The sequence below is a fragment of the Trichosurus vulpecula genome, chromosome 4 (genome assembly GCF_011100635.1).
Source record: "Trichosurus vulpecula isolate mTriVul1 chromosome 4, mTriVul1.pri, whole genome shotgun sequence".
NCBI classification, from domain to species: Eukaryota; Metazoa; Chordata; class Mammalia; order Diprotodontia; family Phalangeridae; genus Trichosurus; species Trichosurus vulpecula.
This window is the reverse complement of record NC_050576.1, coordinates 295,435,365-295,451,800: the sequence shown is the minus strand read 5'-3', so window position 1 is coordinate 295,451,800 and position 16,436 is coordinate 295,435,365. Positions and strand designations below refer to the sequence as shown.

General features: G+C 40.3%; 1 protein-coding gene across 1 annotated transcript in view; it reads left to right on the top strand.

Annotated features, from left to right (window-relative positions):
• Positions 1-3,984: 3,984 nt before the first annotated feature.
• Positions 3,985-16,436, top strand: part of ADAM23 (ADAM metallopeptidase domain 23) — a 245,007-nt gene continuing 232,555 nt past the window's right edge. The window contains exons 1-2 of the mRNA XM_036757815.1: positions 3,985-4,207; positions 5,369-5,592. Coding sequence (XP_036613710.1) covers positions 3,985-4,207; positions 5,369-5,592 — 447 coding nt within the window. The remainder of the gene's footprint in view (positions 4,208-5,368; positions 5,593-16,436) is intronic.

Sequence of the window (16,436 nt, the reverse complement as noted above, 5' to 3'; positions counted from 1 at the left end):
CCAAAGAAGGGAGAGGATCACAGAAGATACAATGGATAATAATGGTTACATAAAATTAAAAAGTTTTTTCACAAACAAATCTAATAAAGCTAAGATTAAAAGGAAAACAATTAACTTGGAAAAAATCTTTGCATCGAGTTTCTCTAATAAAGGTCTCATTTCCAAGATATATTCGATTTCAAATTTATAAGAATAAGAGCCATTCCTCAATTTATAAATGGTCTAAGGATATGAACAGACACATCTCAAAGGAAGATATCCAGGCTATTGATAGCCATATAAAAATACTTCATCTATTAATCAGAGACGCAAATTAAATCAACTTTGAGATTCTATCTCACACCCATCAGATTGGCAAAAACAACAAAAAGGAAAATGAGAAACGTTGGAGGGACTGTGGGAAAAGAGACACATTGATGCACTATTGGTAGAGCTGCAAATGAGTACAACCATTCTGGAAGGCAATTTGGAATTATACACAAACATTACTAAACAGTGTATACCTTTTGACCTAGCTATATCATTTCTAGACATATACCCCAAAGAGATAAAAGAAGACAGAGTATGTGCTATATGTGCAAAAAATATTTATCAGCAGTTATCATTTTGTGGTGGCAAAAACTGAAAACTAAGGAAATATCCATCACCCAAGGAATGGTGGCATAAATTGTGGCATATGAATGCGATGGAATACTATTATATTGAAAGAAATTAATACATAGATTATTTTTAAAGGGTGTAGAAAGACTCATATGAATCAATGCAGAGTGAAGTAAGGCAGAACCAAAACAAATTATACTGTAACACTAATATTACGAAAATGAACAATTTCAAAGACTTTTATAAACTACAAAGAATGAAATAGCAGGCCCAGAACAATTTATGCAATAACAATACTGTAAAACCAAACAACTTTGAAGGCTGTAAGAGCTGTGATCAATATAATGACTATTCATGATTTCAGAAGACTGAAAATGCAACATGCTGTCCATGTCAAAGGTGATGGATTTAAAGTATAGAATGATACATATATGGATATGTATGCATATATATACACATACATACATATTCCCTATTGAGGGAATTTGTTTTGCTTGCCTATGGATATTTGTTATAAGAAATTTATTTTTCATTTCTTTTTTTTTTCACTTGGGTGGGACAGGAGGGAGAAAAAACAGATTTGTTAATTAAAAAAAAAGTTAAGGTGACAGCTACAAATGTGGAATGTTGCATACACTCTCAGATGAGGTTACTGTATTATTAGTTGTGCTTAATTGTTTTTACTTTGTTACAAGATACCTCTCAGGGAGCATATGTGGGGGTAATCTATAAAAGTTTGCAGTGTTAAAACAAACATCAAATTATGTGTGTGTGTGTGTGTGTGTGTGTGTGTGTGTGTACCTATATTTTAATTCCAAGCTGTGAAGTACCCTTAACATGATGTAATTCAATCCCCTCATTTTACAGAGAAGGAAACTGAGACACCCACTTAGGTTAAATGCCTTGATCAAACTATGTTTCCCAATTCTAAATCCAATGCTTTTTACATTGCATCATAAAATACCGTGTGAGGTCATGTTGGTAAGATCATTACTTTTATTGGTGGTGGTATAACAGCCAATCAGGAAAGGGTTCAAGGAGGAAGGAAGTTTGCTTTGGGTTTCAAAGACCCGTAGGAATTCAATTAGTGAAAAGGGAAGAGGGGAGGGAAAAGAAGACATTCCAGGTGTAGGAAGCAATATTAGCAAAGGCCTGTGTATTTGGTGCTTCTCAGAAAAAACAGATAAAACAGGATACGAACTTTCCAGGGAAGCTAAGATATAGACGTTGTTTTCTCTTTTGCTCTGTGCCAGGTCATACAACCCTTAGTTTCCTTCAAGCACGTAGTAGGTGCTTAATAAATACTTGTCGATTGATTGAAGCGAAGACTTAGATACCATCTCCTACCTGAAGCCTTTCCTGATCCCTTAATGCTTTTTTTTCTTCTCCAAATTAGTTTGTTATTTCCTTGTCTGTTTACACGTTGTATTTCCCTAGTGCAGTGTAAGTTCCGTGACTGCAAGCACTGTTTCCCGTTTTTGTCTTCGAACGCCCGGCACCTACCACACAGTAACTTTAGGTGCTTAATCATTGCTTGTTGTGGTTGTTGGTCAAGTTGCCTCCTCTGCAAGGCAGAGCAAATAACGTTTTCTCCCACAAAGACGAGAGAAATAATATCTGCGCAATGCCCTGAGATTCGAGGAAGGAAAATGCCATTAGCCCTATTTTGAAGTGGCCAGATGTTGTCAACCGTCCAAACCGGGAGCCTAGCATTATTCTATACTTCCTATTACTCTGAGAATATCCTTCCTTTCTCCTTTAGCCCGATAAACTCGATCTCCGATTTTGGAGCGTGGGCACCTCTGAACAGATGCTCCCCTGGGTGTTGTCGAGGAGCAGCTGCAGTCCACAATCAGGAAAAGGAACCTCTTCTGAACGTACCTCCGAGCAGCACGATTTCCTAAAGTAGCTGTCACACTCTCCTATTTTTAATCTTTGGAGTTCTCCCCAGGACACACTTGGGTCGTGGTTTTTTTTTTTTCCCTTTAGAAATCGCTCCTCCCTAGAGGTGGCCTTCAATCAGTTTCTAAACTTTTGAGCCATGTCCCTGCTGACTGCAAAGGGGCAGAGAGGTCCCGCGCGCAGCCCGCGCCCATGGTAGGGGTTGGGGCTCCGAGGGGGGAAGGCTCAGGCACATCAGGCCAGGACGGACTTCCCTTGCTTTCCTTCTCAACTCCCGGGATTCCTGCGCATTAGAACAGAGCCGCCAGCGCAGCCGGCTTGGCACCATTCACTCACTCCTGCCTGCAATGGGCAAACGTGATTTCCCCACATTTCTCCACTCCGCCCCCCCCCCCCCCCCATCACGCCCGCCGCCGTTGGGCAGCTGAAGAGAAGCACTATTTTTACATTTCCAGCTGCAGGGAAAGAGGACACGAGGAGGGGAGATGGAAAATACTCAGCACTAAGTCTCCCGAGGTGGGGATTGTGGGAATAAAGAGGGGTGGGTGGGTTGAGGTTATTCCCCTGTTCTGTGGAAATGGTTGATTTTCAAAAGATCATTCTTTACCCTAGTGTGTTAGCACTTGCGTTTTTCTCCCGGTCCCTTTCTTCTCCCCCGCCTTTCTTTTGCTCCCTTAAAACGTCCATGCTCTCCCGCCCATTTTGTGGTGTGTGTGTGTGTGTGTCTATGTGTGTGGGGGGGGGTTGCCACCATCTACTTCTGAGGCTGGCATCGGGATGCTGCATCACTCTGCTGTGTTTCTACCCCACCTCCCTACCCCCCGTAAGGAGGCATGCGCAGTACGACCTATGCCAGGCAACAGCAGCATCAGCACCGTGAGGGGGCCCCCAGCCAGTGCGCTCTGACGGCACGGGAGCTCACTCTACCGCGCTAGGCGGAGGACCGGGGAGGCGCGCGCGCGCTCCCCACGGCCCCCCCACCCCGTGCGCGCCCCTACCTGGGAGGGCCCTCTGGCGCGCGCGCGCTCTCTCAGCACCAGCCGCAGCGGCGGCGGCGGCGGCAGCAGCAGCATCAAAAGCAGCAAGAGCAGTGGAGTCAGTGGCTGCAGACCCCATCACTGGTCCAAGCAGCAGCATCCGCGGTGCGGCGCCGGGAAGCTGCTGCGGAAGCTCCCGTAGGTGCACGCAGAGGCGGGTGGCTCCTCTGCCCTTTCTCAGGAGAATCAGCCCCTCGAGAGGGGAACAGAGGAGAAGAGGGGAGGGGGCGCCGCCCAGTCGGAGTAGACCAAGTGCCGAGCCCGCCTGGTGTCCCTCCTCAACCCCAGCGGCCACAGTAACGGCGACTTGCCCCCGGGGGCACCATGCGGGAAGAGCTCGTGTGATCCGCCCGCAGCCTCCCCGCCCTGTGGGTGCAGAGGCGCCCCGCAGCCTAAGCCCCGAGCTCCCGGCTGACAGCAGAGCGGAGCCCTGGAGCTATGAGCCATGAAGCCGCCTGGCATCAGCGCCCTGCGGCAGCCCTCCCCAGGCTGCAGCCTGCTAGCCTCCTCCTCTTCTTCCTTCGGCACCACCACGACTTCTTCGCCTTCTTGCTGGCAGCCGCCTCCCTTGCTACTGCACACCCTGTGCCGCCTCCGCCTTCTCCTCCTCCTGCAGCTGCTCTCCGGTTCCTTCTGGTCCCAGCCCTGGGGGGCTGCTGCAGCCAGCGGTGGGTATGGCACTGAGTGCCCTTCGCGTTGCCATCTCAGCGTAGCCCTGCAGAGAAAACCGAAGGGCATGCGGATAGGTGCATTCAGGACACTTAGCGCAGCATCCATCCCTTCTCTGTTCTCTTCCCAATCCTCTCATTCTCAAAATTCATTCCAACCCTATTTACTTTTTAGAGCCCGTTTCGGTACCTTTCTCGTTACCCTTGGTGCCGTTGAAAAAGACTTCAGTGTCTCGGTTCCCTTCAGAAAAATATTTGCAACTTGGAGAAGGGGAAACTAGTGGATTACAAAAAAGAATCAGTGAAAGAGCAAGTCACTTCTTGCCTTTTGGAACATAAATTTGAATGCATGGCAAATGATAAAGAGGTTGTTTCCCCAGTTCCCATCAGATTTTATTTATAGTGCTGTTGGAGTTTGGGTGGACACTTTGGGACTATGGCTAATTGTTCTTGTTTTATTTTCTAAAAATATTATTATGAATAATAAGTAAGGTAACTTTGTTCAGCAGAATGATAGCTGAAAAATAGCTGAAAGAGGAAACCAGGTTTTGATAGAAAAAAATCAGAAGGCAGCCCACATTTTTGTCCCTCCGAGGATGGTTTTCTGCAGTCTCAAAGTTAAAAGAACGGCAAATTACTCATTCTGTAAAGTATATCAATGACATTCTCTACACATGAACTCAACATTCAACTTCTTTTAGTGTCAGTCTGAGCTTTCAGACTTTATGCAGAATATTTAGAGTTAGGGTTGAGCTTGTGTGTAACTTAGGAGGGTGGTTGGGGGTGAGGGTGAGAATCTGAGCTCTGATGCATGTCCTTAACAGATGAAGAATTATTATTCTCCGTCAAGCCCATCTTTCCTATTCTGCTTCTCTTCCTCCCCTTTCCCCCATCACAGGTAGAAAGGTTTGGCAGTATTTATATTATACACACGTGAAATACAGATCAAAGCCAAGAATTTCTTGTTGAATGGTATTACTAAATGATCTATTAACTACATTACCCAAACCAATTGCATTTACTCACTTTCATTTATTGTGTTTCCCATATGTTTTCTGATAAAGAGAAAAACTTTGACTCTTTTACAAAGCAGAATGCAATTTAGTAATCTTGTATTTATTGTTGGTGTGTGTGTGTGTGTGTTTTCCTTCCCCTCCTCAGCTTCATACTGGAATGGAACTGCAAAGGAAACTGCCGAGGTTCTGGCAGATGAAGAGAATGCATTTCAACAGAATGGCAGCAGACGCAATAATAACAGTTACAGTAATGCAGTGCAGAAAGAAATCACCCTGCCTTCAAGACTGGTATATTATATCAATCAGGATTCCGAGAGCCCTTACCATGTCCTGGATACTAAGGCAAGACACCAGCAAAAACATAACAAGGTAAGGGGATCCCACGTGCAAAAAAAGCAAATCACTAACAACAGCCACAAAGAGCCTTTTCTCGAGAATAAAGTTTTCTATGAGAATCTGACTTCACCCAATTTATTACACCATTTTTTTTTGGGAAAGAGTTCATCTCAAAGTGGAAGAAGTAGAGGGAATTAATCTGAGAAATATTAGGGGATATTTTTCATGCTTTTCTGAATAGAAATAGAAATTGTAGTGTTCTCAGAGCCTTTTAGGTTTAACATCTGAAACATGGCCCATGCATCAAGAAGGTGGTTGCTTAGAGTTGGGTTTGATGACGGAGTTGTGTGTAAAGGAATGTCTGCCTAAATTATGCTCTATTCATGTAAACATTTTACATATCCAAGTACCTTATGAGGTAGAACATGCCCTAAAAACTGATTTTAGCACACAAAAATGCCCATAAACATACACAAACACGCAATTGTTTGAAGAAGCTGCTTGGTAACTTTTCTATCACTCTGAAAAATTGAATGTTAATCCTCAAACAGCTGAAAAAATATTTTAATATTCATTTCTCTACTAATTGATCATCAGGAAGCAAATTGCTATTAAAAACATTTGGGTGGGGATATGATAATGAATAGAATCCATTGACTTACATTCAGTAAGAGCCCCAGTTTATTTTAACACTCTAACCTTATCTGCATTAACTGAGGAGCTGTTGGATTTAGTTTAGACAGTGCTACTTATTAAAATAAAAAATCTCTGTGAACCATTCATAGAACTATAGGAGCATTTGGCACCCGAACAAAATCTTATACCTGTCAAAATGCTTTCCATCAAACAAATGATATCTTGGAAGTGAATTCATTGAGGTTAGGGAATTTATGTATTTTTGTATCTTCTCTATTTATACAACATATGGTGGGTGATGTTTGTTGAATGACTAAATAAATGAAAGCACACATATGCATGCAAAGGGAAATCCATGTCTTTTGGGGTAGAAAATAGAGACATTCTTTTTATTAGATTACATGTATGATTATATCTCCCTGTTCAGTTAAGAGTAACAGCATTCTTCTAGTGCTTAACCAATATTTTCTCTGTGATTCACATTATGTGTTGTTTTTGTAACTGACCTGAAATACAGGTAAATGATAACAGTCTAGATATTCCCATTTTATAGATAGGAAAATGAAAAAAATGAGTTTAGGATCTTTTTCTAGGGTTTTAAAAATATGAGTGAAAGAACCTGGGGAAGAATCTCTGCTTTTTTATATCCCTGCCCCCAAACATGCTTTTTTTCAATGCTTATTAACTAACATTGGAGGAGTTAACTGGGTATAATAATGTTTACAGGAGTACTTTTTCATTTCTATGAGTACTTTGTACTCATTTTGGTTATTAGCTTGATGTATCTATGGTCACTGTTTACTATGTGCTGTTTACTACATGCTGTACCAGGTTACCTCCTGAACCCATTTTTCAATTTCATCCACATTATACTTTTAAAATTATAGTTGTTCATTCTTCTTACTGGTAAGAGGAGGAGGTGATTTTTTTAAAAGGAACACACATCTCAGTTTTTCTTTGAAAAAACCTCACTAGTCCTATTTTAAGGAATTTTTAATTGGTGAGATTCTCTGTGATAAACTGCCAGTTCTCAAAGCTAAGGGAAATGTCTAGGAGTCCTCTTGAGTTGAGCATTGGTCTCATGATAAAAGTTTAGTTGAATATTTTTATCACCTGATACTAGAGGGTGATATTAACATCTACGTTATCTCAAAGTTTCCTTGTATATAGTTGTGTGTGTGTGTGTGTGTGTGTGTGTGTGTGTGTGTGTGTGTGTGATGTAATGTAATATTTAAGAACTGCTTCTGGGCCCACAGGGACTGGGATACTGGGGTACTCTACCTACTCCCTCTCTCAAAGGAGTCCTTCTGTTTTTGATCCATGTACTTAGTCCAACTGAGTTTAGTCCTAGAGGAATTAAAATAGAGAATTCAGATGAGGTCAGCCTCATGAGAGGGGAGGTAGGTTCCCTTTTATCACTCTCTTTGATCATTTAACCCTTTAGTGTTCCAAGGACACATTGCGTAAGGCTTGGGTTTTGACTCATACATAGAGCCCTTCAAAAATTGGAGGAGGGATTAAAAATGTATTCTATGTACAATATAAATCAGGTATGGGACAGTTATATATTTCCTACAAACAAAATAAATGGTAATGAACACAAAAGACTCCTATTGCACATTGACATAACTCAAAACAGGATTCAGTAATTTAGCTTATAACTACTATTACGCTCTCTTAGGAGACTGATACGTGAACCTCATCAGAACATAAAGCAATTTGCAGCACTGCTAATTAGGCATTTTACATTCCATATTGTCTCTGTATTATCTAAACAGCTTCCAGTCCATGATATCTGATAAAATAGTCCAGGCCTGGGTCAATCCTATTGGTAGTGATCATCTTCAAGAGTATTGGAGTAGTTGCTGGAGATGCCTCCCCCTACCACTAGTCAGCTCTGACCCTGTGGTACTCAGAGTCTCTGGACCTCTCAGATTTACAAGGTCATTGTCACACCTGGACATATCCTTCTCTGAATAGATACGCATTTGCACAAGATCAGGAAAGAACACACACTCAAGATTCAGCCTATACTCAGGTTTAGGCTTTGCTAGGCTGGATAGATGCTTTAGATGCCATGTGCTCAAAACCTTAGTGAGGGATAATGGAAGTTAGGGAAACCTTCCCTTACCGCTGCTTTCAGGAAAGGGCTAGGAACAACAATAAAATTATTTGTAGCTGGGGCAGGGGGAGGAGAGAACTTGGAGTAGGGTAACTCTCTTTTAAATTTCCACTGAGTCATTAGTTCTTCTAGCTCATTGGCCAATGAGGGGGCATCATTAGAACATGGACCATTGGTAAAACACTCATGGCTAGAAGCAGTCCCCAAAATTCCCATGTAGTCTCAAGAGAGGGCAATATTGAGCATTCCCTGTGAGATGGCCCTCATTACAGGGATATGATTTGACCTGCATTATATCTAAACCTATGTAATAGCAAGATATGATAATGGGCTCCTTTCATATTTTATCCAGTGCTAATGCCGTGGAACACTTATACCATCAAGGGTTGATCATACTTTATTAGGTTGAGTCTACTAATTGGCGGGCAAATGAAGTTTCTTCATGGAAAAATCACACTATCGGATACTCTAAATTACTTTTCTTTTTCTAGGACTCTAATAAGGAAACACTTTCCCAATCCCCCTCCTCCCAGACCTGGAGAGTATGCCATACCAGAAAAGACTCACTTTTGCTTTCAGATTTTTTTCTTTTTCTTTTTCTTTCTAAATCGGGAGTGAAGGAGTCATCTTAGGGTAAATGAAAAAGGTTGGCTTCTTTAATGAAAATGAGAAGTATATTTATCAATAAGGCTGTTAAGTAGAAGTCTTCAGAAAGAAAAAAAATAGAATTTAATCTTGATATGAAGACTTGTACTATTTGTACTTTCCCTGTTCTTCCCCCATTTTGTTGCCTTCAAGTACCTGCTAAGGAGTGCCATGGAAATGCTGACTCACTGTTCAACTGGTAGATAGCCATATTATGTGATGGTAAGGAGAGGGGATCCCAGGTGTAGGTAATGAGACAGGACTTTTCATGCAGCTCTTAGAAATTTCATGGAGATTCTTGATAGATCATGACTGCATCAAAAATCATAAAATTCTTACCATTTCTTTTCTATTCTTCTTGAGGGCAGTGACTGTTTCTTTCTTTCTTTTTTTAAATATCCTTAGTGCCTAGTGCAGTGCCTGACATGTAGAAGGTGCTTAATCGGTGCCTATTGATTATTGAGGTGACTATCCAGAATAAATAGCATGCGTTCCATTTTTTTTAGATAACCTTAGATTTTCCTTTTAAAAAGTGTGTTTAATTGCCATTTGACATCTCAGCAGATAGGGTTTTTTTTGTTTTTTTGAGACTCACCGAAATTCCAGTGATCTGTTCATAGTCAATTTCACATTCTGGGGCTTTAGGTGTCCTCACCTTCCCCTATCCCTCCTTTGTCTCCTTCTTCCTTCCTCAGACAGCCGTCTTAGGACAGGATAAAAAAATACTGTGATCTCTGATGGCAAAATCTAATTTTGCTCCTTTTTTAGGATTTAACTTGCTATTCTATAGGGACTTTAACATCCAAATGGAAGGTTATTACCACTCGCTAAACATTTTGTTAGCATTTAATGTAATATTGTTAGGTATATTATAAAATTAATAGTTGTCCTTTAAATCATGTCATGAGGTGGGTTAACATTTTACACGTGGGATTGCAGGGGGGATAGAGAGAAGGTAAGCAGACTTTTGAGAAGTTAAGTGAACTTTACCTCTTCCTTGAAATGTCCCTGCCTTGAGTCATAATAATGTTTCAGGTCTCCGTTCTCTGCTAGGTGACTTTAAGTGGTAGTGGGTTAATTAGTTAAACAAACAAAGACTAAATAAGCTGCAGAGAAGGAGCAGATCTACACTGGAAGAGAAAATTTCTGCAGTGAACTTGAATTGTGCCTTCTTGGTTATATCCTGTATTAGCCCTTCAGAGGCTTTCATTTCCTTCAACCCCTAAGGTACCTCTGTTTCGTGATTCTATCACTTAACCTTTCAACGCACCAGGCTGCCACCCAGGCAGGGAAGCTTACCCTGGTTTCCTTTCCACCTCTGCAGCTGGAAATGTTCTCTTCTTGAATTTTCTTAGTGTACTTTGACTGGATTACTCCTTTGCTCCCTTGGGTTATACTTTTTTATAATTATGTCATATCCACTCCTTGGTTGAATATAAGCTTCTTTTTTTAAAAAAATATATTTTTTTATTTTTTGAGATGGGAAGGCAGGGCAATTGGGGTTAAGTGACTTGCCCAAGGTCACACAACTAGTAATTATGTCAAGTGTCTATGGTCAGATTTGAACTCAGGTCCTCTTAACTCCAAGGCTGGTGATCTACTCACTGCACCATCTAGCTGCCCCTGAACATAAACTTCTTAAGGGCAGAGACTGTGACATTAAAGCAAAAACAAAAACCCAATTCCTTTGTATCCTTTGTACTTAGTTCAGTGCGTAGCACAGAGTGGTCCAGAATATGGAATTGAATTGAGCTGAAATTGATCTCTCCTTGAAGGCCTGCAGGAGCTTAGAAGCAATCTAATATGTGAAATTCATCTTCTATAATATTCCTGACTGGTCATCCAGCTTTTGATTGAATATTTCCATCCAGCAGAACTCGCTGCCTCATGAAACTGCTTATTCTATTTTTAGACAGCCTGAACTGTTAGGGAGTTTTCTCTTGTGTTGAGCCAAAATCTGCTTCCTTTAATAAAAGGGAAGACTTTTAGATTTTATTTTTAATCCTTAATTTTTTTTGTCTGGACCCGTCATTTCAATAGTTTGGGGAACTCCTAGACAGGGATTCCCTCTCTACCCATGTGGTTTTGAACCTCCTCCCCCATTTACAGTCTTAAAGTAGCCTGGTGCATTGAAAGGTTAAATAATGGAATCATAAAATGAAGAGACCTTAGAGGTTATCAAATCTAACTCTAATTTTACAGATAAGGAAACTCAGGACCATAAGAGAAAAGTGATTTGCCTGTAGTTCTCATCCAGAGTTGTTCTCCATTCTCAGATATGATTAGTTTTTAGCTTTCTATCTCTGCCATCTGTGTAGGCATAGTTGAAGAGGCCAGCTTGTGAATGATTGTTACGTTCATGGAAAGACTTGGATTTACTTTGAAGAGCCCAATGATGTTGGCTGTGCTGCATAGGATCATCCATGGCAAGAGAAGAACGGGACCTTAGAGGTCATCTAGTCAAACACTCTTATTTTACAGATGAAGAAATTGAAGCCCAGAGATAATGAATGACATTCTCAGGGTAACATGGTTAGGAAATAGCAGAACCCCGAATCACACCCAAGGTCCCTGACACTGAATCTAACACTCTTTTTATAGGACTACACTTCCAAAAGGAAGACTTTTGTTTTGAAAGGGCTGTCATATTTATTACTACAAGTTAGCTTGAGTTGAGTGGCCCTATTGTTTCTCAGTGGTCCAAATGGTATGCTGTACCATTGAAAGTCATGTGTCAGTGTCATTGGAGAGTGTCTTTTTCCCCTCAATATTTTTTTATTTCAATTACATGTAAAATTTGTTAATATTCTTTTTATAAATTTTAAGTTCCAGATTCTCTTCCTTCCTCTTCTCCTCCCTCATTGAGAAGGCAAGCACTTTGATTTAGGTTATAAATGTGCAGACATGCAAAACACATTTCCATATTAGTCGTATTGTGAAAGAAAACACAGACAAAAAACCCAAGAAAAATAAAGTAAAAAATAATATGTTTTGATCTGCATTCAGACTTCATCACTTCTTTTTCTGGAGATGGGTGGCATTTTTTAAAATCATAAGTGCTTCTGAATCGTCTTACATCATGTTGCCAAGAATAGCTAAGTCATTCATAATAGACCATTGTATAGTATTGCTGTTACTATGTACAATGTTCTCCTGGTTCTGCTCACTTCACTTTGTATCAGTTTACATAAGTCTTTATCAGTATCCCACAAACTTGCCATTTACACTGATAAAGAGTTACAAAAACCCTGGAGGTTTTTTTTGAAAGCATCTTTCTCATCATTTCTTATAGCACAATAGTATTGTATCACAATCATATACCACAATTTGATTAGCCATTCCTCAGTTGATGAGCATCCCCTCAGTTCCAGTTCTTCGCCACTACAAAAATCGCTGCTATAAATATTTTTGTACATATGGGTCCTTTTCCTTTTTTAAAATCTCTTAAAATATAGGCTCTGTGTGTGTGTGTGTGTGTGTGTGTGTGTGTGTATGTATATATATATCTGGATCAAAGGGTATGCACAGTTTTCTAGCCTTTAGGATATAGTTCCAAATTGCTCTCTGGAATGGTTGCATCAGTTCACAACTGGAGAGTGTCTTCTCTCCATTCTGCTTATGGTTGCCCAATACTAGCTCAGCATACAGCAGCTAGTTTGGTGGACTGTTGTCATCTATTCTCTGAAAATAATAGGCCAAATGTGTAGAGGTAAAGGACAAGCAACTCATCAAAGATGACCCTGAGGGTTTTTTCTTGGTAAGTCAGTGGCATAATCGTATTTCTCAGAGTGATGAGTAAGTTAGGCATAGAGGAGGGAAGAACTTCCTTCCTATTTCTGAAGCTGCCATCTTGGCTCCACCCCACCTTCCTATTTCTCTATTTCCATTAATGACATCACCATTTTTCCAGTTACTCGGCTGAAAACTTTGGAGTTATTTTTGACTCTCCATCCCTTCTTCATCTACTATATCTCCTTAGTGAATCATGTTATGTCATCTCTTCAGAATGTTTTGGGCATTCACCCCTTCTCTATTCCCACTGCCACTATTTGTTCAAGGCCCTTATCACCCTTTTCTGACTGATTTCTCTGCTTCCCATCTCTTCTCTCTTCAGCTCATAACGTGCAGTATTTACATAATTCCCCCCTTTTTGTGACATGCTCCCCTCCCCCACATTGCTAAAAATCTCCAGTTCATAGAGGATAAGGCAGAGACTCCCTTAGCTTGGCATATGTATTTACTGAAAGAATGAGGGAATATGACTCATTCTAAAGAATACTAGCCATCATCTTTTGGACAATACCCCTTCATACATTTGGTCATTGAGTCCTTTTCAACCTTCTCCCAGGCTAAATTATCTCAAAGAGTTTTTTGAATACCAATGGATCCTTTTGTGTGGATGATTCTATTCATGCCTCACTAGCCTGTAAGGGTAGTTGTAGAAAACAGTTTTATCATAAATGACAAAAATCTTGCCCTATCTCTTAATAGTATTTTTTCTTAGACTGTTGAATAAAGTTCAGTTTTGAAGATTCCATATTTTAAAGGATTCTGCAGCATCTCCTTTCAAGAATTAAGTTTTTGCCAATGAAAATATTTTTCACCTTTATTGGAAGAATGAGTATAATCATGGGGCCTTGGCCCCACAAGACTTTCCTTTTACACTGATAGAGAGCACCTGTTTGACCCTCTTTAAGATCATGTAAGTTGAATTGTATGTGGTAGCCCTTCCCTGTGTTTAGGTTAATCACCATTTTTATTCATATTTTCCATTGGTAACTCTTGTAAAATTGGCGGATTTAATTGTTGCACTTTACTCAGCCCTCTGAGTAGTTAGAAATTGTCTTTTTATTTCACTGTGTGACAAGAGATGAAAGTTCCCTATATCATGATAAAAAAGTGCATGTTACTACATATATAAAGTGGGAGGGCGTTATGATTTGGCTGAGAGACTATACCCAAATTTGAAGTATAACAAGGTGCTTTATAATCAAGTTTATTTTAATGCATACTCATTTAGTAAAGAGTAAATGTTGTTGATTTCTTTAGGATGGATGAATAGCTCAGAGTTCTGTTTTTTAGTTATCTTCTGAAAGATAATCATTCATTATCATAATAATGTATTTTACTTGGATTACAAGGCTTAACGTGAACTATTGATTAAGGCTGGTCCTTCTAGAGAAGGTAAGATTTAGAAATTAAAAAAAATTATTATGTACTTAAGACAAATACCAAGGACAGAATATTTAAATTTATATAGATTATTAGCATTACTAGGAATGTGAACATTGAATTTGCCACTTAGTTTTCACAAGTTAACCAAACTTTAACTCTGCTGTATTCATAGCCTTTTTATCGTTAAATCTTTGGGTCATACAATTTAGAGCTAGAAGGGGCTTGTAAGATTATTTAGTCCAGTCTGTTTGTTCTATAGTTGAAGAAAATGATGCCCAGGGAGGATAAATGCTAGCTTCAGTTTGTTTCAGGAAGTTGTAGACCTGAGATTTGAACCCAGATTCTCTGACACTAAATCTAGCACTCTAGACCAGTGGTGTCAAACTCAACCGAGGCCAGCATATTGACTTTAAAAACCGCAAATTAACATTATCTATGTTGCATTGTATTTTTATTTATTTTGTTAAGCATTTCCTAGTTACATTTTAATATGGTTCAAGCCATACTCTTTTGACCCCTCTGCTCTACACTTTACTGTGTTCTGTATTGGGATTGTCTGCTTTAGGAATTTTCCACATCAACATTTTAATAGTAAATTGACATGGTATTAGCAATGTATGTGAAGCTAGAGAAGGGCTTCTTAACCTGGAGCCTCTGAACTTGGTATTTTTTTAAATTTAATAACTGTATTTTAATATAATTGACTTCCTTTGTAATCATGTATTTTGCACAAGCATCATATGTATCCTGTGTATTATGTACAAACAAGCTATATATAGAACAAATTGGAGACAATAACAGGGAAGGCACTAGAATTAAGAGAAAAAGACATCCAGTAGAAGATGGGTTTTTAGTTGGGACTTGATGGGATTCAGGGAAGCCAGGAATCAGAGATGAGGAGGGAGAGAGAGCATTCCAGGTATGGGGGATAGTCAGAGAAAAATGTCTGGGGCCATGAGATGGGGGGATCTATTTGCCTCAGTGGGATTGATATGCCATCCCTAATGGCATTGCCTCAATGGCCACCCAAGAAGGGTTAGTTCAGGTGCGGAACAGGTCAGAGGAACAACTACAGAGACAGCAGATGCTACATGTTTATGTGGTAACTCAACAAAAGTGGCCCTTTTGGGGGACTTTGGCCACCCGACCCTTCCCTCCTTTGTTAGTGGCTCTTTCCAACTGGAGCTCATTATGTAGCTTCCCTGGTCATTTTAGGGGAACAGAGGGAAGAGCTACTAACTTTATTTGGGCAGTGTGAGTTGGTCTAAATGATGTAGGCTTGCGCCTTTTTAACTGATCAAGTGAAGGAAGACTTCATCATTGAGGAAACTAGGGTGGGCTATGCTTAATTGGCCAGTACCATTAATGAAAGAAAGTCTGGGGAACTATTGGCATTTCAAGGCTGAGTGCCTGGTGATTTTTTTGTATACATGAAGAGAAGGAAGGGACACTTCAATGTTAATGCTGGGATTAAGGCAGTATACTTGGCCGTTAATTGAATATATTAATGAGTTTCCTCAGCTGCAAGCTATTTTAAGCTGGGAGGAGGCAATGCTGATGGAGATTTTTAGAAGGGGATTAAAAGATCATTTTAGGGATTGGTTAGTAGGACACATGGGACCTCAGGATTTAGCAAGGCTAATGGAACTGACAGACTAGTTGACTGGAAGAACAAAGGAGGAGGTCAGAGTTTTGACAAAAGTCAGAATACAAGCAGGGAAAGAGTGAAATGTCCTTGGAGCCAAACTGACTGTAAGCGAGCTAGAGATTCTATTTATATGAGCTACAGGGATGTTGGACCCAACACAGACCTTGTTTTAGGTGTTGCAGGCTTTATTCTCCTGTTAAGTGTAGCGGGAATAGGCCAGATAGGTGGAAGGAGCCAGGAAAGACAGGGAAATTAACTCAGCCAGGAATTCTTACCTGTGAGCGTAGAGTCTGCCATAAATTGGGAAGAAATTGGGTGGGCAGGGAGTTACTCCTGGGCTGATCTGTGATGTTTATTGTATAGGCAGTTTTCTTTCCCCAGAGGAAAAAGTGCCCAAGAAGGACAGAGAAAATAAAACATAATTCTGATCGATTTTGAGGCATTAAGACATTATAACCTTGACCTTGGTTAGAAAATGGGAACCACTTCATCTGTTAAAGGATGATTCCTGGGTAGGGTTGTGAAAGGCAGACCTCTGAGGAGGTCTTTTCCTTTCACCTGGCTAGTAGGTAGCACAAAAATTCTGTGGATAATTGCTACAGAAGCAGTTAAGAAATTGTTTGGGGTACCATAGTTTTGACAATCCAATCT